We start from the raw sequence: 24,610 nt of genomic DNA, 5'->3' as shown, positions 1-24,610 counted from the left end.
TCTGCAATTCACCACATCCTGAAAACTAAAGATGTAGTTCCACTTTTCATTTTTCGGTAATGTTGATCATAGAATACCATATACCAGGCCCTACTTCAAGTATTCATCTAGTTCAGTGGTTCTCAACCTGGGGTCCGGACCCCCCTTAGGGGGTTCCGGAGTATACATGGGAATACCTTTTGATATGCTTTGAGCTTGAAATGCATAACATTTTCCACTAATTAAAAAAAAAAAAATTATAAAATTAGCTAACAATGCCATATTTAAAATATTCACTTGTGTAAAATACTTATTTCAATTTAGCTCGCTCAATGTAACAGCAAATTCAAAGGGAAAGACAGATGTTGCCGGTTTGATGGACTCAAATTGTCATGTGTGTACTTAAAGGGATAGTTTACTTTAAAACGAAAATTCTGTCATTTACTCATCCGTATGTTTCCTAAACCTGTATGAATTTCTTTTTTTTCTGATGAACACAAAATAATATATTTTGAAACATGATGGTTAACACACAGCAGATAGTGACCATAAACTTCCATAGTAGGAATAAAAAAATATGATGAAATTTAATGGGTACCGTCAACTGTGTGCTTACCATCATTTATCACAATATTTTCTACATCATTTATCACAATACTTCCAAAATATTTTTTCCTACTATGGAAGTCTATGGTCACTATCTGCTGTGTGTTTACCATAATTTCTACAATATCTTTTTTTTGTGTTCATCAGAAAAAATAAATTCATACAGGTTTAGAACAAGATGAGGATGAATAAATGATGACAGAATTTTCATTTTAAAGTGAACTATCCCTTTAAATGAAAAAGGTTAGGAACTACTGAACTTGTACACATGGGCTTATAATCCGAAAGTCGCTGCGGTAATGGCTTGCTCCAGGTGTGTGTGTGGGTGCGCATAGTTGACAATCATCTCTTTTTCATTTTAACCCCCCTTGGTAACTCTTACAACAAGTGGAAGTTAATGGAATAACACAATGGAACATTGAAACGTATAGCATTTATTAATCTATAGGTTCATTTTTGAATCTACAAAAACAAATGCAAATTTTACAATGCATAAATTAACATTAGTTAATGCATCATGAATGCAAATTAACACTGAAAAGTATCAATTAAAAGTACCCCAGATTAATAAAACAAATCTGTAAAATTGCTAGTTTGTTACATTTATGATGCATTTACTATTGTTTCCAAATACAACCTTATTGTAAAGTGTAACCATTTCCAATACTCTTTAAAAAAGTAGAAATCGCTTGCGTCACAATTTTATATCATATTTAAGAAGTCACAAGATAAAAATAAAACCGAGTGCACAATAGTGGTCACAGACGTTAGGTTGAATTGAGCAATATATTGAGATATCCATCAATGTTGTACATTCAACATTTAAAGGCGGGGTGCACGATCTCTTAAAGCCAATGTTCACATTTGAAATCACCTGTTGAAAACAAAACACGCCCCTACCACAATAGAATCTGGGCTGCGTTCAGCCCAGACAAAACATTGCACAACGTTTATTAAACAGAAACAGTGATGCATTGAACACCCTGTTGTGATGACGCAAGAGTTGCAACTACTTTGTGTTCTTTTTTAAACGTTTCTGGAGCCCGTTGCGCACCGTTTTGATCTTGAACGTGCCCCTGGACCTTCTTTTGATAGACATGATCCACACATACGATGTTGGTTAGTAGACACGACCCTTACTGCTGATTGGCTACAAGTGCGTTTTGCTACTCGGCTTGGCTCCCTTTTCCAAAGCGTTTCTCAAAAATCGTGCAACCTGCCTTTAAAAGACCTATGATACAAATATATAAAATCAATACTAGTCAGACAGTCAACTGCACAAAAATACTGAAGTGTCAGTACAATTCGGATATAAAGGCCTTTGGAAAGATATTTAAAAAAAGCAATAAATCTGTAAATTTTACGAAAACTACAAAGATTAAAAATGTAGGTGACATTAAATGGCAGGCTATAGCTATTTTGCTTTAACAAATGGCAATTAATTTTTTACATGTGCTTTAAAATCTATACAATAATTTCTGATTGCACTGAACCACAGAAAGCGAATATATCCTGATCAAACTCAATTCCACAACAAGGGAAGTGATCAACCAAAATGATTCACATCCACCTTAAAAGCAGAACCGTTTCCCATCTCTTTGGCAAACCAGAATCACCAGTTCAAAGTTAAGGGCTTAATGTTATCACGGTGAGAAGAGCACTGATTTAATGTAAGAAACTGTGGTCACGTTTAACAGCATTGCAACATGCTCATTACCAGGTAGCTCCTTCATACTGACAGGATGCTTTTGCTGACCTATCCAACGCTTGCACTGTGTCGCGCTCAAAAAGTTAACCGTCCCGTCTCCTTCTCCATTTATGACGGTGGGCTCTCCATCTGGAAAATTTGTGTAATTGTAGGCCTGAGCTGTAGGGATGCCAGTCCCATACAGGCAGTGAACGGCAACCCCCGGAGGCTTCAACGCGCTGACCAAGGGTTCGGTGTCCTCCCTCATGGCCCAGCCATCTTCATAGCCAATGTCTTTAAAGAAGCGCTGATAGTCTTTGACGGTGTACGTGGTGTTAGGGGTAGTCACCAGGGCCATGTCCGAAGGCCAGGAGTGGGCATACGGGAAGAGCCAAGCGGTGGAGACGGCTGTTCGCTGCTGGGTACGAATCTTCAATGGACTGATGACAGGAATGCGGTTGTTGTCACCTGCGATGGGAGCACAACGTTCAAATTAGACATTCATACAGTACAAACAATGACTAAACAATTAAACTGGGTCTCACCTGTTGCCATAACTCTAAGAGTTTTGGCCACTCCGGCCCACGGGGGTCCGAGACACACAAAAGCTTTAATGTACCGATCCTTCCACGCCTGCGGTTGGTGGTTAAGGAAGTACAGGGTATACATGTTTCCCATGCTGTGTGCGATCAGGACCACGGGACCTCCAGCCTTCTCAGCCATTTCCTCGATCATATGCTGTAGTTGCAAGAAATAATCCTTGTTTTCATCTAGAAGTACAGACCAGAAGAAAAACAAAAGTCATATCTTCAAATCGTAAATCATCAATGCAGTAAAATACTAGAGACACTTACTTGGGGCTTTACGCCAGTCGTAGGGGGCTCCTCGTACATCATCGTCCCTTGTATACCCCCAATCAACCAATGCCTGTACTATGGTGAAAAAGTACATTCCTGAAAGAAACAAGGTACTCGTCAAACAATGGTAGAAATGTACCAAGTAGAGATTTACATGATGAAAAATGTACCACTTACCCACACTTCTTTTGCTTGGATCCAGGTATTCTAAACTAAATGTTTGGCCAAATCCAGGTACCCTAACTTCCACCCCTGGTGGAGACTCGGTGAGGTGAGTTGTCCGATTGTACAGCAACCTGGTACACACAAAATATGCACATTAGATTTATACAGGCGATTGGTAAAAAATTAAGCTCCGAACTTTGGTTTGTCTTTTTTCAGATTTCTTCCAGCTATTTTGGGGTTAGGAAAAACCAATAAATATAATAACCAAATATTTTTTTTGAACATGAAGCAGTGTAATTTAATTTTATTTAATGAGTAGATTTTTATGCAATTTGCGGTTTTATGTATGAGTTTATACATATTTTTTCTCTCTGTGATTATTGCAGGTGCAAACTACTTTGTGAAAACTATTGGGGTATGTTGTCACAGAGCTCAAAATGTGTCTCATTTACTGGACAAAAATTAGGGGTGTTTTTAACTGTTGTTTTCAACCATCAGTGTAAGGTATGCGGTTATAAATGACAGAGCTTCTCAAAATGCACGGTTTTGGTTTCAATTCCTGTATTTTAAATAGCATAATGTAAAAAACGCAGCATAATGTATGGTATTTTAGTGAAGTATTTTAACTCCAATAAACTTGAAAATGTAACTCCACGTTATTTCATTTAATACTTAATTACATTAAAAATTAATTAATTCTTACTTGAACTCAAGCAAGCACGTAAAGGTTAACTTGGGTAAAACTAAAACAAAAATACAGTGACAAGAAAAAGTATGTGAACCTTTTGGAAATTTACAGTCAAAGATTTGAAGGCATCATTGAAACTTGCTAACATCTCTGTTCATGAGTCTACAATACGTAAAACACTGAACAAGCAGGGTATCCACGGCAGGACACCACGAAAGAAGCCACTGCTTACTAAATATAAGATTGCTGCACGCCTAAAGTTTGCAAAAGAGCACACTGACACTCCACATGGAAAAATGTTTTGTAGACTAATGAAGCTAAGATTTAACTTATTGGAAAAAAACACAGCGCTACATCTGGCGTAGAAAGGGCACGGCATATTATCATTAAAACATCATCCTAACTGTAAAGTACGGTGAAGAACACATGATTTGGGCCTGCTTTGCTGAATCAGGGCCTGGCCAGCTGGCCAGGGGAAGATGAATTTCCCAAGTATATCAGATAATTCTTCAGGATAATGTCTGTACGTCAGCTGAAACTGTGTAGAAGGGTGGTGATGCAACAGGACAATGACCCAAAACACAGGAGCAAGTCCACAACAGAATGGCTGCATGCATGAATATTACAGAGCTAAAGCAGTTCTGCTAGGAAGAATGGGCTAAAATTCCTCCTCAACTGTGTGTAGGTTTGATTTTCCTTCACCACTGTGATGTTAATTTAGGATTAGGGGTGTGTTTTCGTTATTGATTTTTTTATAATAACCGTACTTTTTTGCATGATTAACTTAAATATGTAAGAATTTTCATGAGATCAGGCTGGAAATTTAGTGGAGCAAAAAGTACCATATTATGCTTTCAGATACAGCTGGGCAAAAAAATTAAATAATTTGCCTGCGATTCTTGTGTGTTGCTGAGTCCCAATTCGCCTACTTATACTACGACCTAAAAGTATGTACTTTTTGTGAGGAAGTGTGTAGCAAAAGAGTATGCACATTCTGGGACATAACTTCGATGACGTCATTCAAAATGAACGAAAACGTGTTTGCCTAGTTGCGCATACCACGACTGTTAACAATATTTCATTCATTCTTATAACTTACATCCAATATAATTTATTTACTATTCCCATTTTTTTTTCACAATACATTTTACAACATGTTCTACCAAGTTGAGGAGTGAAGCAGGGCGTCGTCGTAGAACCAAACGCAGGTCATTTGTGAGGTGGCTGGTTCTGACGTTCATGTGCACTGTGTTTAACGAAAGCTTCTTATTTTAAAGTCAAAATATTTAAAGTTTATAGTATAACTATTGTTTAACGTATTATTTTATAGACTCGGAATTTCAGCCAAGGACTGAGTCCTTTGTTCGAGAAATATTCCATATACAGGAAAGGATGATGTATCCTTTGCGCTCTTCGCGCGCTGAAATCACCCACAATCCTATGCGCGCATCGCCAAAAGAACACCTTTTTGACGTGCACTTGCTAGCCTGTTCCATTTACGTGTTCTCCGAATGCTTAAGAGGAGCCTCGCCTTGCCTCTAAAGGAAGTGATTTGTAAGGACTAGTCCTGCCAAGGAAGTATCCTTGACATTGAGAAACGGCCAGTATTTCACCAAGAAGCTAGGCAAAATCGGGTTCATAATTGAAGATAATCCTCTACGATTATGAACGTGATTTTGCCTAGCTTTCGGTGAAATATGGCTTTGTGTAGTAAATGCCGCTCCATCTGAAAGCAGGTCATAGCGGTTTCCTACAAACCACCGAACCGGCTTTACTGATGTGACACACATGAGAATCGCAGACGATTTTTTTTCCACCAGCTCTACTTTCAGACAATACTTGGTCATATGACATCACCCTCCCACCATAAGCTTTACCTCATGTTATCGATCCAGCAGTCAATGGCCACCGGCACCAGCAGCTCCAAGTTAAGCCATAATGTAAAGTAATCGGTCTTCTTGTAGCAGATGTAGTGCACCACACTGGGCTTGTCAAGTTTAGCTTCCAGCTGATTCCCAAGGTCTCCTGGAACTACAGAGGAAAATAAAATCAATGCCAATCAAACAACAGCACATTTAAAAGCCATGTAAAACCTATTATCACTCATTAAGAATAAAAATTAATAACACAAGAGTAATTCATCAAATATTAATCAGCTGTCACAAGAAGCTCAATATGCAGCACTTTAGTGATCAAAGATTCTTGATTAAAAAGCTGACACAATCAAAAGAAACTTCCTAGTTAACACCTCACGATTAAGCATCCCACACATCAATCATCTCTAGCAGTTTATTCTGGTTTAAACCATTTTAACACCCTCAAATATCACTTAATGTGGTTTCCTGCCAGCCTTATGGCCTTTTTTATCATCAGCCAGCACGGCTAGAATGCGTTTGCAAATATTTAATAGCAAAACCTCAACATATCTTAAAACCACACTTTTGACAAAATCAAAAAAAGAGGATTTTCCTATCAGCTGACATGCAAATATTGGCTTGTCGAACACTATAAAGTGTACTTGAGATAATATACTTTTTTTTGTTTGAACAATCTATGAAAGATATCCATGCATTCATGTTTTAACTACATTAAAACAATGGTTTATTGGACATGCACTATAATGGGAAATACCATATTGTTTAATAAACACACATACATTATTTGAAGTGCTGTCAGGCTAACATGTACTATAAATAGCATGTCAATGATATGATTTCTAATGTATTCAATGGTTATACAGGGAATTGTATTGGTTTTAATGCAAACTATAATAGTCTCCGTCGGGCCGTTTAGTTTCTGACATAAAAGGCTGTGAAATTATTAGTTGAGTTACGAATTTTGCAATCGAGTTTGCAAAGTCACGTTTTGGTCTCACTAAAACTGCTTGCGCAGTGTTACAAAAATAAGGAGTCACATTTTATTCATGTCATATGACCGTGTCATGAGAAACCGCCTGATAGAAAATAAGCAAACCGTCTTCGGCTCCATGCAGTGCTGCGGAACTATCTGCGCATGACATCAAAGTACCGCGAGAGCAATCGGAAAGCACTTAGCTTTTCATACGCTCTCGCGGTAGTTTGATGTAATTTTGCGCAGATTAACTAAAAAAAACTGACAGACTCCTTCGAATATGGCTGAAAACAAGACAGACACTAGTTCAACTTAAAATTAATGTATTCATGACATTTTATACATTTCGTACATTTATTTACAGTTTCCTAAAATTGATTTCAGTTGCTTCGAATGATCTTTTAATGGATAAATAGGCTCAAAAGCATCACATTATGTTATAAACCTTTGACAACGGACTGATTACAACACATCATACCTCAATTGGATCCTATAAATGCGTTTAAATAAATGACAAAATACATAAAAATTAAATGTTTGAACATCTGGCTTATCAAGACTACAGTGTCAACAGCGCATCCTGAGAGACGAGTAAACAACTGTGACTAGTAGGAAGAACAGAAAAACCAAAGGAAATTACAACAGAGTGGATAAGCTGCAATAACAGCAACACTTACTGAGAACCACAGGCGGTCGATCCGAGCACGTATTCCCCCGAGAACATTTCTTTAAACTTCTGCTGTCAGCGAATGACAACAACAAGCACAGCTGGAGCGAGGCGATGATCACGCGACGGCAGCAAAGCATGTCTTTCAACGGCTCACAACCTCTGCTGTCTGACAAAATCAGTGATGCTTTTGTTTCTATCTCTCCATGTTTAGCTTTGGGAGTCACCCAAGAAGTGTCTGGACTAGATCTGAACAAAGGTGACCGCACGATGAACACAAATGTGGCGATCAAGTAATAGGTGTTTTTAAAGAGGCTAGACTTGTTAAACAATGACCGAAGTCATCGAGTTGATGGGCGGGTTCGTGAGTTGGTGGGCGGGGCCGGGAGATGCAATTAGATAACGCTGAAATGGCTAAATTGCTGTAATTTATGAATTATTGAATTGTTATTTTTATAGATTTTCCGAATAATATAAACTACTAGACATAGCTACTCATTTTTATTATTAATTATTAACATTTTAAATTACTATCAAGTCAATGATAACATTGATCATGCAATACAAATGCATGCACTTTATGTTGTGTAGTATGTTTTTAATGGCTTTTTCAATTTTATGTTTTTTTTGTGTGTGTATATATTTAAAAGGCTTTTAAAGATATATAGTTTTTTAAATTATCCACCATTTTAATTCATATCTATTTGGATATTCATGAGCTCATCTGTGTAAATGTTTTTGTTGTAAACAAATTCATATAAAAATGCATATGCACAGTTTGTATCTGCTTACAAAACAACTTGCAATGTTTCAAGCACAAGTTCTTAGATGTTGAAACTTGTAAAATTTCCAAACATCAATATTTCACCATCTGGTGTAAGAATGATGTTCAAAGATCAAAAAGGTTTCTTAAGGAAAAGAAAATATTTTGAATGTTTTACTGTCAAAATATCTTTTTTATAAACAGCAAAACATCTTTAGCACATTTCTTCTACCTTTTTTTGTTTTTATGTGCACTGAGTTTAATCTATTAAAATTTGTTTGCCCATATACTTCTGCACACTTTGAACTCCTAAACTGGTTAAAAGATTACAAAAATCTGAACAGTTTTGCTTAGTACTGTCTATAGACAAGTGTAAGATTACCATAGATGTGTGCACCCCTATTATGAGTAACATTTCGTAAACCTTTACTAAATCATAACAAGTGAACAACATTGTGAACTACTAAATTTTACTTTTTGTTATATTGTGAATACAATTTTCTTATTTCTGTTTAGACAAATCATAGCTATGTAATACATATACAAAACATAAATCTAGTACATTTTATACGTTAAGAGCTATAGTATCTATCATTTTTAATGTACAGAATAAATACAATTTGATGAATTCTGTATAATACAAAACTGTAACAAAGAAAAAAATGATATTTATGTTTTGACTTTTGTAAACTTGTGTAATAGCAGTACAGTTCTGCATTGCTATATACAAACATCTACGAGGTGGAGTTTTAATTCAGGTTATCAGTACTGATGTTTTCATCCACTGGGAATTTTCCTTCCAGAATTCTCTGGATGAGTGTGAGCACCTTGTGATTAAAGATCATGTCCAGATGAACAATTCCCCTGAGCTCCTTTACATGCACGGCATGTTCCTGTTTCCCTATCCATCGCTTACAGAGACTCAAGCTGCGACTGTCAACGGTGTCATCACCATCATCATAAATAATATCTATAGGATCTGCGTTTGGAAACTGCTCGTCATACACATACGACACAGGGGTAGGGAGTCCAACCCCGTATATGCAGTAGACCTCGACTCCAGGTGGGGGCAAGCCGGCCGTGAGGTTTTTGGTATCTTCCCACATGTACAAGCCGTCCTCAAAGTCGATATCTTTGAAAAACCGAGGGTAGTCTTGGTTGGTGTAATTGAAATAAGGGGTGGAGATGAAGGCATGGTCTTTGGGCCAAACCTCTTCAGAAGGGATCATCCAGGGATTTGAAGTTGTCATTCGTTGCTCTTCACGAATCTTGATATTGGACACGAAGGGTATACCATCATTGTCACCTAAAATGATATAAAATATAGATAAATGCTCTGTTAAAAATTTAACTGGACGATGGAAGTATTTAAAGGCCTTTAAAACATAGCACATGATCATTGATGTTTGTTTACATCTACCTGATGCTAAGACTCTGAGAGGCTTAACAGCGCCACCCCAAGGTGCTCCAAGAGAGATGAAGGCCTTTACGTAGTGGTCCTTCCAGTCCTGGGTCTGCTGGTTTAGGAAGTACAAGATGTAATTGTTGCCCATGCTGTGACCCAGAAGATAGACTGGTTGTTTGTACTCGTCATACATCTCCTCCACCAAACCTTTTAAACGTGAAAAATACTCCTCCTGTTGATCTATAAGGTGAAAAAAATAAAAAAGTTTGCTTGGGTCACAAAACACAAAACTGTTTGAATTTCTAAAAATTAGCAGTGGTCCAAAACTCATGATGTGGGTTGCTATGCAGTTGGTAAAGTGTTCATAGTTATTTTTAGTGCACTGCTACGAGGTTTTGCTTTTGTGTTCTAGGTGGTTACTTGGGCATTGCTAGGTGGTTGCCAGGGGTTTCTGGGTGATTGTTTTGGTGTTGCCAGGGTATTCTGGGTGATTGCTTACCTGTTTCTAGAAGTTTCTCTGTGATTGTTTGTGTGTTTATAGGGTGTTCTGGTTCGTTGCTTGGGCATTGGTAGGTGGTTGCTAGGGTTTTATGGGTGTTTTTTGGGTGTTGCCAATGTGTCCTGGCTGGTTGCTTGGGCATTGCTAGGATTTTCTGGGTGATTGTTTGGGTGTTGCAAGTTGTTTGCTAGGGTCTGGACATTGCTAGGGTGTTCTGGTTGGTTGCTTGGGCATTGCCAGGTAGTTGCTAGGGTTTTATGGGTGTTTGTTTTGGGTGTTGCCAGTGTGTTCTGGTTGGTTGCTTGGGCCTTGCTAGGTGGTTGCTAGGATTTTCTGGGTGATTGTTTGGGTGTTGATAGATGGTTGCTAGGATATTCTGGGGGGTTGCTTAAGTGTTGCTAGGGTTTTTTGGGTGATTGTTTGGATGGCGTTAGAATATTCTAGTTGGTTGCCTGGGCATTGCTAGGTTGGTGCTAGGCTAGGGTTTTCTGGGTGATTGTTTGGGTGTTGCTAGGGTGTTCTGGTTGGTTGCTTGGGCATTGCTAGGTGGGTGCTAGGCTAGGGGTTTCTGGGTGAGTGTTGCAAGGTGGTTCCTTGGGTATTTGTGTTGCTAAGGTGTTCTGGTTGGTTTGTTGGGCTTTACTAGGGTTTTTCTGTGTGATTCTTTGGGCGTTGCTAGGTGGCTGCTAGGGTCCGGGTTTCTGGGTGAGTGTTTGAGTGTTGCTAAGGTCTGGGTGTTGCTAGGGCTTTCTGGTTGCTTGCTTGGGCATTGCTAGGTGGGTCCTAGGCTAGGGGTTTCTGGGTGAGTGTTTGAGTGTTGCAAGGTGGTTGCTAGGGTATGGGTGTTGCTAAGGTGTTCTGGTTAGTTTGTTGGGCTTTACTAGGGTTTTTCTGTGTGATTTGTTGGGTGTTGCTAGGTGGTTGCTAGGTTCCGGGTTTCTGGCTGAGTGTTTGAGTGTTGCTAGGGTATGGGTGTTGCTAAGGTGTTCTGGTTGGTTGCTTGGGCTTTGCTAGGTGGTTGCTAGGGTTTACTAGGTGATTGTTTGGGTGTTGCTAGGTGGTTGCTAGGGTCTGGGTGTTGCTAGGGTTAACCGGTTGCTTTCTTGGGCATTGCTAGGTGGGTCCTAGGCTAGGGTTTTCTGGGTGATTGTTTGAGTGTTGCTAGGTGGTTGCTAGGGTATGAGTGTTGCTAAGGTGTTCTGGTTGGTTGCTTGGCCATTGCTAGGGTTTTCTATGTGATTGTTTGGGTGTTGCTATGATGTTCTGGATGGATGCTTAGGCATTGCTAGGGTTTTCTGTGTGATTGTTTGGGTGTTGCTAGGGTGATCTGGTTGGTTGTTTGGGCGTCGTTAAGTGGTTGCTAGGGTTTTCTGTGTGATTGTTTGGGTGTTGCTAGGGTATTCTGGTTGGTTGCTTGTGCGTTGCTAGGTGGTTCCTAGGGTTTTTTGGGTGTTTGTTTGGGTGTTGCTAGGGTGATCTGGTTGGTTGTTTGGGCGTCGTTAAGTGGTTGCTAGGGTTTTCTGTGTGATTGTTTGGGTGTTGCTAGGGTATTCTGGTTGGTTGCTTGTGCGTTGCTTGGGTGTTCCTATGATTTTCTGGGTAATTGCTTGGGGCTCAACATGATTTTGCCAAGTGAGAGATGTCCTCTAGGCAACATATTGTGTTGACCCAAGGACAAAATGTTTGTAAATAAAACCTAAACCCACCCCAAACCTCAAACTGGACCATAACTAAACTGGGAAATGACAAGTGAAAAACAATGGTCCAGAAGCACCTAATCCTGGTTGTAAGCTTAAACTTAAAACAAACTGTAAACTTTTTTCTGAAATCTAATTGGTTGATTGAAATGTTGTCCCAGGGTTAACATAATGTTTCCCTAAGGACATCAACCACTTGGCAACATCAGGAGAGCCTTGTTGCTCAGGCGTTACTAGTAGGTTGCTAAGGTTTTCTGAGTGATTGCTTCTGTGTTGTTAGGTGGTTGCTAGGGCATTGCCATGATTGACTGAGACGGGTGTAATTTTGTTTGATATAATGAAAGTTTAATTCTACTTACTTGGAGCGATTCTCCAATCATATGGAGCGCCACGGACTGTTGCATTTCGAACATATCCAATGTTAACCAAATGTTCAACCATGGTATGAAAGTAACCTAAAAAAAAGAGATTGGCAATAACAAAAAAATACAAATATTGTAAAGTACTGTAAACCATTCATTACCGGCTCGGAGATGCCCACCTGTTAGCTTGTTTAAGTCAAGAAACTCCAAAGGATGGGTCTGTCCAAATCCAGGTACCCTGACCTCCACACCTGGTGCATTAGATGCCTTGCGAGTTGTTCTGTTGTAAACAATTCTACAGATCATAAAAGATAAAGAAAGTATAACAGTTATATTTATTGCAAAAAGAGTCAATAAAAATGATGTATTTTCACATTTTCACATATTTCGTAACATAGCCTCCTCTGACTGCTCACTACACATATTTATTTAAAATCTTGCATGCTTTCTAGGGGACACAAGGAAAGTTTTAGGTCTGGCTCTGTCATCAGAGTTGGAGAATTCTCCAAATACAAGGGACAAAAGGTCAATGACCTGAAATAGAGGGGCAGACACAGAAAAGATCAGCTGAGGTTGATTAGGAAACACAAGTCAATAAATCAGAGCTTCATTATCTAAAAGGGGTATAGCTCTGCAGATTTGCTTACAGTACACATCTTGAAAAACAAGTGAGTTTGGATAGATAGATAGATAGATAGATAGATAGATAGATAGATAGATAGATAGATAGATAGATAGATAGATTATGATTTATAACCTTATATTATCAATCCAGCAGTCAATTCCAATGGGCACAAACATGTTTAAGTCAATCCAGAGTGGGAACCAGTGTTCAGTTTTCTTGTAACACATCCAGTGCACAAGTGTAGGCTTGTCTATTCTGGCCTCCAGGCGATTACCCAAGTTTCCAGGTACTGGGGTCAAAAATGCACAATTTGGGTTTTGTTATCAGGTACATATTTTGTTATCAAACTTGGACCTTGCAACAAACCGTGCAGAAAATATAGATTTTTTTCTTTAGAAATCTTATATATCGGGTTTCAAACTGTCTAAAAGAAGTGTATGCGAGTTCCATTTCATTATATCTGTCAACTGGTCGTCTTTAGCTTATGTAATTGTTTAGCTGGCATTATTAATTCATAATTAAACGATTCAATAAAACGTAATAAAATGAATAACAAAGCTTAAACAAAAAAATTAAACAAAATACATTGAATGTTTGTAACTTTAATATGTAACGTTATTGGATAGCCAAGCTAGCTATACATAAAAAGATTGCTTACCTATAATAAGAGGTGGAGTGCTGTTAGTTACAAGTTGTTGTTTGGCTGTCGGTGGAAAGATAACGTTTAATAACCAGAATCCAGAGGTTTGGTGAAGTACAGTGAGAAGAAAGGCAATGGATCTTAACAAGCGAGAAAAACCCATAGTGTCTTCAGTGTGTGTGTCGGGCTCTGACTCCTCAGTACTGCTGATGTTTTAATGTGGCATCGCGAGGGGGCGGTCAGTGTTTATTGTGAGGTCAGCGGACAGTAAACATGCGAAAGGAGACAATTTTATCAATCCAGATTGATAAAAAAGAGTGCAATTCTGAACAGTTTTTGCAAGTACAGTTGTAATACAATTAACGAATTTAATTAAATTAATGTAATTGATTGAAGCTCATCTCCATGTAAACATGATGTGATGAGATTAAAAAGATATTATCAGACCTTATTATTCGCGATTAACAAAAAGATTGTTGATGTTGTTCATCATTTCCTCTCATTCATTAGTAAGTTTTATCTGTCGAGTACTGCTGGCGTCCCGCCCCCTGTGCTGTGTCGTCAGCGCGCACTGCTGTTGCTACGGTAACCAGGTTGCGTGATATACACATTTACACGCTGCGTCCGTTATACAAAATTTCAATATTGAAAACTAAAGGGAGAGATTCGCTTTCTTGAAACGTAAGTTTAAAATGCTGACTTCATTTTTACAAAGTTTAAAAATATACACGCTATTAAAACAATATACGTATTTTAAATGGTTTAATCGGCTAGTTGCGTTCACTGACAGCTCTTAATAAGATCGTGTTCATAGTTACGTTTTGTTGAAATGCACAATATTTGCTTATTAATGCATATAATAATATTGAATATAGTTAAGTTAAGTCATTTGCAGACAAAACACGTGTCTTTTGTTTTCATGACCTCAGTCTGCATATGTTTCATAGTCAGTGTAAAGCTTCTCCTGTCTACCCTCATGGCCGTTTTTAGATGGATGTTTTACCAGAGATGGAGGAAAGTATTGGGAGTGGTGATGAAGACGATAAAAGAGTTGAGGATGAGGATGTGGAAGCTGTTCGGGAATTAGAGAGCAGTCTTTCTAACACACAGTTACGCCCAATTGGACACATGTAAGGCTACTAAAGTTCATTGACATGGTGTACACCCCTGTTACAGCATTTCAGCGTAGTAGTTTCAGTCACATGGTGAATGTTTACAGGGACCATAATCATTAGCCCAGGTCATGCACCCTGTGCCTTATGGGGTAACAAATTCAGGGTAAGCACTTTGATCTCTTAAATGTAAATACCGATACAGCAAAAAAAAATTGTTAAATATATTTTTAAATATTTCAAAATATAGCCTAAAAAATGGCCAAAAAATATATATGGTGAAATATATTTTGGAATACTTTTACAAAATATATTTTTCACTGATATATTTTTTTGGCAATTTCTTGTATGTATTTTAATATATTTTAAAAGTAAATAAATTGTAAAGCATTAAAAATATATATTTTAGTCCAAGGAAATATATTCACATCGTATTGGAATACAAACTTTGTTTATGTTAAAAACCTGTAAACATAACAGTTTTAAAAAGGTTAATATTAAATATATTTTTAACGTCAAAAACATACTTTATAAAATTGACTTGTATTTAGCATATATTTAAAATATATTTGGGCAAAAAATAAATTTTTGCCATATGGGATGTAAAATTAGAATTGTATTTGCTTCCCCTTTACATTTGTGTATTTAGCATTTATTTAAAATATATTTTTGGCCAGGGAAATTTATTTTTTCGCCGCATGGTAGTAACAATGTAAATATTAGACAATGTCTGAATGTACTTTTTTGTTTAAAACCACAAAATTTTATAAATCTTACAAATCCTATCGAGAAGATAAATAAATAAAGTTTTAAATTAAAAGGAATAATGCATTAAATTTATTTTTTGATAAAAAATATAAAATCAAAATTCATTAATTAATTCCAAATTATTTACATATATTTATATATATTATAAAATAATAACATTTTCTTATATTATCATTTAACAGTCAATCAGTGGCAGCCAGTGACTTCTCTTCTGAGGGGCGCAAATTCAAAATATGTGTTCGGAGTGTCATGTGTGTTGCTCGTCATGTCAAAATGTGTCCATTGCGTCATGTGAACCATGCATTATGCGTCACGTCAAAATACTTGCTTGCTGAAATATTGAGCATCTTTTTATCATAAACCCCTTCAAAGCATTTGCAGCAAACACGTATTTTTACATGAAGCATAATGCACATAAGTTTGCATGACGCGCCAAACACGTATTTTGACATGATAAGCCGCACACGACGGGCTAAATATATGTTGTGACGAGCTTCGCATCATGCGCCCTCGAAAAAGAAGTCACTGCATTTAATATTCAACACAGTTTTTAATATACATTCACCTTCATGTTGCTTTAGTTTAAAGCCAAGACCTCCATTGGACCTTTCCAAATGTCCATCCTCATACACTCAGAACTCACCAAAGGAGAAACTCATGCTTGCAATGGCTGAAAACTTTCGACAGCAGTACGCATTACTGTACCCTGATCGCAAACCCCTTCTGCTGTGTCCCCTAAATGAGTGTGGAGTTCAGGTAAGAACAGATAGCAACATTACAACAAATATATTTCATTTATTTTCTATGATACTCCTACACAATTGTGTCTAATAATCCATAATATCAACAGAAATTCGTCAGCACAACCCTGCGGCGTACATTGCTAGCATATCCAGAACTCTATAGCTGGGAGGGATGTGCCCATTTTGTATCCGATTACCTCTCCTTGGAGTTATTGGACCCAGCATTTAAAATAGTGAGATTTTAATTTGATTGATGCCATAATTTTTCTCACATTTACATATATGTTAAAGGGGACATTTCACAAAAATAAATCTTTGGTGTCCCCAGTATGGGAAGTTCTAGCTTAAAATATCATATAGATTATTTATTTATTATTATAGCATGTTAAAATTGGCACTTTTATAGGTGTGAGCAAAAATTTGACATTTTGGGTGTTTTTAAAAAAATGCAAAAATAAGATCTCTGCACTAAATGCGAGTGGCATGGTTGGATAGTGCAGATTAAGGGGCGTTATTATCCCCTTCTGACATCACAAGGGGAGCCAAATTTCAATTACCTATTTTTTCACATGCTTGCAGAAAATGGTTTACCACAAATAAGTTCCTGGGTTAATCTTTTTCACATTTTCTAGGTTGATACAAGAACCGGGGACCCAATTATAGCACTTAAACATGGAAAAGTCTGATCTTCATGATATGTCCCCTTTAACACTTACTTATTGCATACCTTGATAGACTTTGATACCATGTAGAAGTTGTTTTTGCATTTCATTCTGTAATATTTAGCCCAAGCAGTTGTCTTCCCCCACCTCGGTTCTGCAAACACAAAGTGGTACCTGTTTTGAGTTCTCCTGCCTGCTGTGTAGTCTTTTGTTGGGCGCGGGATACAATGCTTACTGCGTCAGTGGGTACGCCAGTAAAGAGATGTGTCTTCTCGATCAGTCACGCCAAGAGTGTCCATGCCAAGAGCGGCACATCATGTCCACGCCACATCTGCAGCCTCAAGTAAAAGACACTTTTTATATTTGTGACCCTGTCTGTGAAATCCAGGCTAATGTCTCATAATCTAAATATGAGATTAGGAGCATCAATCATTGATTTTAAAGGCGGGGTACATGATTTTTGAAAAACGCTTTGGAAAAGGGAGTCGGGCCGAGTACCAAACGACACTTGCAGCCAATCAGCAGTAAGGGGCGTGTCTACTAACTGACATCTTTGCCTGGGTTGCGTATGTGTGGGGGGGGTCTATTAAGAAGGTCCAGATTCTATTGGGTAGGGGCGTGTGTGTTAAGGTGAGTTCAAATGTCAACATTGGCTTTCAGAGATCATGCACCCCGCCTTTAATAATGACCTTACTCAGTCAATATTAAAGATATCAAGGTTATTTTTCACACAATGTTCTTTACATTATGTAGCATGATTTTATGTAAAAAACAAAAAATGACTCTAGCTGGGTTTTCATAGACTTGGTCCATAGTTGTGCATTTTTAAAGCATTTTATTAAAATAGGATGTTATGATTTTTGTGGGATCTGCTCAGGGTAATGAAGAAGATCAGAAGAAGAAAATGAACAAATACTCTGTCAAACCCCCACCTGATCTGACGAGCAAATTCGAGAAGCATCAGGAGGAGAAGCGAATTGCAGAGGCCAAAGCAACTGCCCTGAAGAAACAGAAAGAAGCGGAGAAACTTCAGGAGGTAAAAATAAACATTTGGATCAGGAACAGAGACATTTTATTGACATACTTAAGACTTAGAAATTTAGTATAGACCATGGGTCTTCCATAGGAGGTCCAGGGCCCCTTGGGGGTCCATGCTGGTATAGCAGGTGGTCGTCCAAATTTTTTTTAAATCAACGTTTAGGCAAGGCAAGGCAAGTTTATTTGTATAGCACATTTCATACACAGAGGTCATTCAAAGTGCTTTACACACAAATGAGAAAACAATATATAAAAAAGAAAATGTAAAAATAAGAGATACACGATAAAATCACAATAAAAACAAAGATACATGAGAATTTAAAATAACAATTAAAGAAAATAAATGTGATTTTAATAAAAACAGTTTAAAATGATAAAAAGAATAAAACAGGAGTAAAAGTGACTTGAGTTAATAAATTTAAATTAAATTAGGCAAAAAAATGCATTAATAGATTAATTAAACTTAATCAAAAGCATTACATTCCCAGTTTAATGTTTAATGTCATGTTATGCTATTATATTAAATGTTAATAACAACATGTGACTATGTATACCAAATCACAATATAATTCTTAAATAATTATTTTAATAATTTGGTAACGTAACCATCACAACAAAGTATATAAATCCAGTTCTAATTTGGTACATGTACTGGGGGTGCCTGCTCCTCCTTTCTATCTATTAAGTGTTCCTTACACAATAATTTTGAAAGAATGAATTTACCAAAGTTAAACACATGCATTTTTATTGGTCTATCATTAACAGGAACAAGAACGTCCACCACCAGACCCTCTTCTGGGACTGAGGGTTTACAGTTGGGTTCTAGTGCTCCCGGGGAACCGGGAGGTCACCAGGGAGTTCTTCATTGACCCGCTGACTGGAAAGAGCTACAACACATTTGATGAAAACTTCCTGGGTATAGAGAGCATTTGGAACCACCAAAACTACTGGGTCAACATGCAGGATTGCCGTTTCGGTTGTGCTGTCAGTATTAAAGATTGTCCCTCAAGGTCTACGAAATAAGAATTACAAGCATTGGGAAATTCAAGAGGTCTGTTTGTGTCTTTAGGAGATGACCTTTGACTTGAGTGATCTATCAAAGTGGGAGTATATGCTGTGCGGCCCTTCTAGCCAATCACTATCCATCGTTCCTGACCCAAAGACACTCCAAGAACCAGAATATGAGGAAGAAGTAGAGCTTTCCATTATTTCTAATTAAACAATTTAAACATATTGATATTGTGATTTTGACCACGACAGGGCATTTTATTGGTTGTTTCGTTTTTGGTTTAGAATTAACCACTTATTTTCTCCTGTGAAGGATGAAACCGAAGAACAGAAGCAATTTGAGATGCGTCCATCTTGGGTAGCCGAAATAGACCTTTCGCCACAAGGTGAACTTCTCACTATCAAATCTAACTATTTAATAATAAATGTTTTTGTAGTTCTTTATGCTCTCATCAGTTTCATCGTAGATATGGAAATGCGTTACCCTGGAGGGATAAAAGTTATCCGGTACAGGAAAGCCAAGCTGGAAAAGTTTGCACCTTCTCTTCGAAAAGATGGTCTGCTGACCAGGCTTACCACTTACACAGATCTCGAGTGTAAGAACGGTTCTGTCTTTCATTTTTGGGGTATCAGGATTGATGTAAAGTTAACCCTGTGACTGTTTGGCTTCCTAAAGGCACAAAACCCAACAAAGTTAAGGAGTGGTTTAAACATCGCAGCGATTGTCTTGAGGAACGAGAAGTGCAAACAGACACTAACATGACAACCGAACGTTTCAGGCCTGGAAGGAGCGATTTTCTCAAATGTAATCTAACAAACACACACACTTTACATATGAAAGGGGGATTCTCCTCAACCACCATTCAGCCGATCTCCGGGTCTGGCGCTACCAACTTTAGCATAGCTTAGCACAATCCATTGAATCTGATTAGACCACTAGCATCGCGCTAAACAATAACCAAAGAGTTTGGATATTTGTCCTATTTAAAACTTGACTCTTCTGTAGTTACATCGTGTACTACGGCCGACAGGAAATTGAAAGTTGTGATTTTCTAGACCGATATGGCTGGGAACTATACTCTCAGTCTGGCATAATAATCAAATACTTTGCTGCTGTAACATGGCTGCAGCAGCCAGCAGGCGTAGTTATATAACGCACTGCCCGAAAATAGTCCCCTGCCATTGAAAGTTACTAAGGGGACTATTTTCGGCTGCTGCTGTATATCCTTGCAGCAAAGTCCTTGATTATTACACCAGAATGAGAGTATAGTTCCTAGCCACATCTTCCTAGAAAATCACAACTTTAAATTTTCTGTCGGTCTTAGTACACGATGTAACTACAGAAGAGTCAAGTTTTAAATAGGAAAAATATCGAAACTCTTTGGATATTTTTTTGCTCGATGCTAATGGTCTAATCAGATTCAATGGATTGTGCTAAGCTATGCTAAAAGTAGTACCGCCAGACTGGAGATCGGCTGAATGGATTCCGCAGGTTATTTTGGCAAAACTGAAAAGTTCATTTTGGCTTGAGAAGTGGGTTACTCATAGCTGGACTATATTGGGTTTATAGTTAAAGGTGCAGTGTGTAACTTTTAAAAGGATCTCTTGACCGAAATGCAATATAATCTACATAACTATATTATCAGTGGTGTATAAAGACTGAACTGTATTGTTTTTATTACCTTAGAATGAGGCGTTTTTTTTTCTACATACACAGCGGGTCCCCTTACATGGAAGTCGCCATCATGTTTCTAAACAGTAGCCCTAAACGGACTCTACATTGCCTTAAATGGGTCGCACACCGGACGAGAAGTGCCGCGTCTAAAACAACTCGGAGGTATCATACACCGGAAGTGCACATTAAATAGCGTGAGTTTAGTCAGATAGCGTCTACTTCAAAATGCAAAATATACGTTAGCAGTCAATGTTAAATATAAACAAATATGATGTTTTATAATGTTAAACTATGTGAGCGGCGCTTTGTGGCGCAACAGGAATTTAAGCAGTGTCCTGAGTCACAGCAGACAGCCGCCGATGTGCGTACATTCAAAGAAAATAATGTGTCTGTTTTTAGATTCATGGCGCGACACAACGTGGCGCTTCTCATCTGGTGTGTGACCCCCTTTAGACATCAACATGTTTGTCCTGTGACAGCTACCGTAGCTTCTCTATGCGTTTCGAAGTTGAGGGGTAAGCTGTTGACTGAGCCGTTGGTTGCAATTCTAAAAAACCCACACTGGACCTTTAACCTAGACAGCGAAATGACAGCTATTGCTTGCTGGGATAAGTCTGTATCCAAATTTAATGTGCTTTAAAAAGGCTCGGTGTATTAAATCTCACTTTGTTTAGGCCACAGATACACCACTTTGGTCACCGAGACTGAACGTCAAATGGACTTTTATAGTTGCGCTCACAACGACAATCTGGCCGGAAGAATAGAGAAGCCATCTGAAATTACAGAAACCTTTGAAGACCGAACAGACTTTCTCTTTCATCGACATGTTGTTTATGGAAAGAGGCTCAAAGTGTCTCAGTCTGCAGCGGCTCTCGAACAGCGGCCTGTACAGGTAAAACTCTCTCTTGGCAAACAGCCTTTAACCTTTAAACCACTAAAACGCTCAAACACAGGTATAATATTAACCAACAATATACTAAGCAACATCTAATGTAGCATCGGTTGGCCTTGCTTACAGTAAATATCCCAATGTCAACTGACTAAAACTGGGTCGATGAAACTCTATTTGGGTTCCCAGATGGTGGAAGAGATGTTCCACAGAGATCATTCTAGACCGGCCGGTAAACAAGTGGCTGAACGGAGGTTTATGATGTCGGCGGGCCAGATCCACGTGACCTTTCATCTAGAAGAAGACCGAATATTCAGATCTTGGCTGAATTTCACCAAACCCAAAGAAGCAGGAGGGATGTGGACTCGAGACATGGTTTCCGGCTTTCAGGTCTGTTGCAACGTTATATATATCTAAAAAAAAAATATTGTATTTGGATAGCTCAGTGGTAAAGGTGCATCATTGTGTGTCCCGCAGGTGGATCCTTTTGCAAAACCTTACAAGAACTTGGAATTGTACCAAATGCTTATGGGTCTGATGAGAGATGAGGAAGATGTTTTGCTTAAAATTAAAGATTCAGAGAAAGAGGTAGTTTGAGAAAGAAAACCAACATTTTGGAGTTCACAAATCCGCATGTTTGTGTTGACCATGCATGAGTTTCAGGTTAAAGCAATCCTTTCTGCGAGGGAACAAGAGGAGAGTAATACAAAGCTTCAGATATCGATATACAACATCTTAAGAAATGAAACCGCAGATCTTCACATCAAAGAGATGGTAAGGGCTTTTAATACTTAACTAATACTTTTATTGGATCCATATTGCCTCCTCCCAACATCTCTTTATCTTTTAGGAGCGTATAGCTCAAGAAAATCCCCAGCGTCAGAAAGAAAAGAAAAGGGACCCATTGGCGCCCTTCCTAGTCGAGTTGGGACTCTCAGAACCCCTTACATACCAGGACGCTCTTCGGTTGAAAAACGACTGCCTGGCTGAGTTTAAAAAGGGGCTTGAATACAAAGAGAAACTCGTTCAGAAACGACTGGAAAAGGTACGATAGTCAAGAATGATTTTTATGAATTTAATATGCAAAACAAAAAAAATTGAATTTAGCAATGTAGCATCAATATCTGACACGCCTATGGATTTCACGGTTGTGGCTAGAAGGGATACAGCTACAGCCAAAATCATGTGTAGTCTTGTTGGATAAGTGCTGTTTTCATCCCTAAATCTACCCTAAAATCTTCTGAGATTTGGCCGTATAGCTGTAACCGCTCCATATAAAGCTTACATACCAATCAGGTGCATTTTTTAAATGGGGAGTGAGCCAAAAAAAGCATCAATGTTCATTAAACTTTATGTGGGTTGTCTACTTCTCATAAACAAGTGGTTATGTATATGACGTCATTTGCTTTAGCTTTACCTTGATTTTTTCAGGAGACCGAGGGGTTGCAGAAGAAACAGTTGTGGTACCAAACGAACCAACACACCATGACCAAGGAGGAGAAAGACCACTACCTCCATTACTGCTCTGAAGCAGAGATCAGGATCAAGGTCGCCAAAATGATACACAGGCGGTACGCGATCTCAGATCAGTATAAAATATATTCTTTGAAGGTGCACAGCTATAGTTTTGCTTTATAAAGATCTGAAACTGTGAACGTGTATGTTGTTTTTGCAGTCACAAGGAGAATGCACCTCAAAAGTTACTGGCACTGAAGGAAGAGCTAAAGAGAGATCCAAGGTTGGCCCATCATAATTTACCAATGGACTAAAAGAAAGATTCACAGCATTGTACCGCAGTTTTCTTTTAAATACATTTCAAAGGATAAATGTCATAGGATTGCAGTATTTTGTTTAGAAAAGCACATCTAAAAATGTTGTAAGAGCAAAATATGACCCTACAGACTTAAGTCAAGGTAGGTGTCATTTACACTGGGGACATGTCCCCACCACTTTTTGAAATGGCTGATTTTGTCCCCACCACTTTTTGAAAGCATTTGATTAAAATGTTCTAAAAAATCAAACAATGCCTGTGCGACTTACACTGCAAAAATGACTTTCATACTTATTATTTTTGTCTTGTTTTCTAGAAATATCAATTTTTTTAAATGAAGATGCTTCTTCTTGATGAGCAAATTGACCGTATAAAATAAGTCTAGTTTTTAGACAAAAGAAATACAAGTTAAGTGAATTTGTTATTAAAACAAGCAAAAATATCTGCCAATTGGAAAAAAATCTTAAAATAAGATTTCTTTTTTCTTAAAAACTTAAAGCAAAATGTTCTCACCCCATTGGCAGATAATTGTGTTTGTTTTAACTAGACTTATTTTCTAACGTCACTTTGCCTATCAAGAAAATACATCTTGATTTAAGAATTTTTAGATATTTCTACTGAAAACAAGACAAAAAAGATTTTCAAGATATTTTTTTTTTTAGTATTTTTGTCTTGTTTTCAGTAAAAATATCTAAAAATTCTTAAATTAAGATAAATTAAGTCTAGTTTTTAGACTAAAAATATCAAATTTAAGTGATTCTGAGCATAAAAGCAGCAAAAAATCTTGAAAATTTTTCTTGAATTTAGTGTTTAAGAAAAATGTTCAAGATTTTTTTGCTTACCCCATTGGCAGATTTTTTCTTGTTTAATACACAAAATCACTTAAATTTTATATTTTTTGTCTACAAACTAGACTTAATTCATCTTAATTTAAGAATTGTTAGATATTTTTACTGAATTTTTCTTGAAAATCATTTTTTTGCAGTGTACAACATTGTTGAGGGTTTTATGCTGACTATTTTTGTGTTGTTGAACAGCCTACGCTATGCCCATTTTTGATGCGCTGTTATTCAATATTTTTCCCGTCCTGCTGTAATGTTTTTTCATCTGATCTTTTGTCCCCACCACTTTTCAACACAAACTGACGCCCCTGAGTCTGAGCAAACCTGCATTGTCCAATAAACCTCATATTTTTAAGGCATTTTGCTTCTAAGTGACAGTTCATCCAAAGTGAATCATCATTTAAACCGGTTTCTTTCTTCAAAACCTGAACGCAGATTTTTTATTGGTATTATTTGGGGTTTTTCTGGTTATTCCTCTGGACTACCTCGGTCACCATCCACTCTCAGCAACCAGAAATTCCTTCAAGCTTCAAAATGACCAAAAGTTTTAAACAACTCCACTTAAATGGTGTTTTCGCACCTAGGTCAGATCTCACGAAATCCAGATTTAGA

At 37.7% G+C, this 24,610-nt stretch overlaps 3 protein-coding genes across 3 annotated transcripts; 1 reads left to right on the top strand and 2 right to left on the bottom strand.

Moving 5' to 3' along the window:
- Positions 1-998: 998 nt before the first annotated feature.
- On the bottom strand, positions 999-7,816 carry pla2g15 (phospholipase A2, group XV). Its single transcript, XM_065273606.2, has 6 exons — positions 7,510-7,816; positions 5,860-6,013; positions 3,307-3,425; positions 3,127-3,225; positions 2,818-3,042; positions 999-2,740 (listed from the first exon to the last, which is right to left on the bottom strand). Exons 1-6 carry the CDS (start codon positions 7,637-7,639, stop codon positions 2,229-2,231), a joined length of 1,239 nt encoding a protein of 412 aa, XP_065129678.1. The 5' UTR covers positions 7,640-7,816; the 3' UTR covers positions 999-2,228.
- Positions 7,817-8,927: 1,111 nt separating this feature from the next.
- On the bottom strand, positions 8,928-13,718 carry lcat (lecithin-cholesterol acyltransferase). Its single transcript, XM_065291638.2, has 6 exons — positions 13,509-13,718; positions 12,983-13,139; positions 12,405-12,520; positions 12,223-12,318; positions 9,683-9,907; positions 8,928-9,568 (listed from the first exon to the last, which is right to left on the bottom strand). The coding sequence occupies exons 1-6, from the start codon at positions 13,651-13,653 to the stop codon at positions 9,012-9,014; spliced, it is 1,296 nt and encodes a 431-aa protein (XP_065147710.1). The 5' UTR covers positions 13,654-13,718; the 3' UTR covers positions 8,928-9,011.
- Positions 13,719-14,447: 729 nt separating this feature from the next.
- On the top strand, positions 14,448-24,357 carry ccdc135 (coiled-coil domain containing 135). Its single transcript, XM_065291640.2, has 17 exons — positions 14,448-14,620; positions 15,952-16,126; positions 16,221-16,346; positions 16,900-17,086; positions 17,645-17,811; positions 18,579-18,797; positions 18,883-19,005; positions 19,135-19,207; positions 19,289-19,417; positions 19,498-19,626; positions 21,171-21,388; positions 21,575-21,775; positions 21,863-21,973; positions 22,049-22,159; positions 22,236-22,430; positions 22,817-22,956; positions 23,061-24,357. The coding sequence occupies exons 1-17, from the start codon at positions 14,481-14,483 to the stop codon at positions 23,152-23,154; spliced, it is 2,538 nt and encodes an 845-aa protein (XP_065147712.1). The 5' UTR covers positions 14,448-14,480; the 3' UTR covers positions 23,155-24,357.
- The last annotated feature ends 253 nt before the right edge of the window (positions 24,358-24,610 follow it).

The sequence above is a fragment of the Paramisgurnus dabryanus genome, chromosome 23 (assembly GCF_030506205.2).
Source record: "Paramisgurnus dabryanus chromosome 23, PD_genome_1.1, whole genome shotgun sequence".
Taxonomy (NCBI): domain Eukaryota; kingdom Metazoa; phylum Chordata; class Actinopteri; order Cypriniformes; family Cobitidae; genus Paramisgurnus; species Paramisgurnus dabryanus.
Note: the sequence above shows the minus strand (reverse complement) of the source record. Positions and strands in the feature narration are given on the sequence as shown.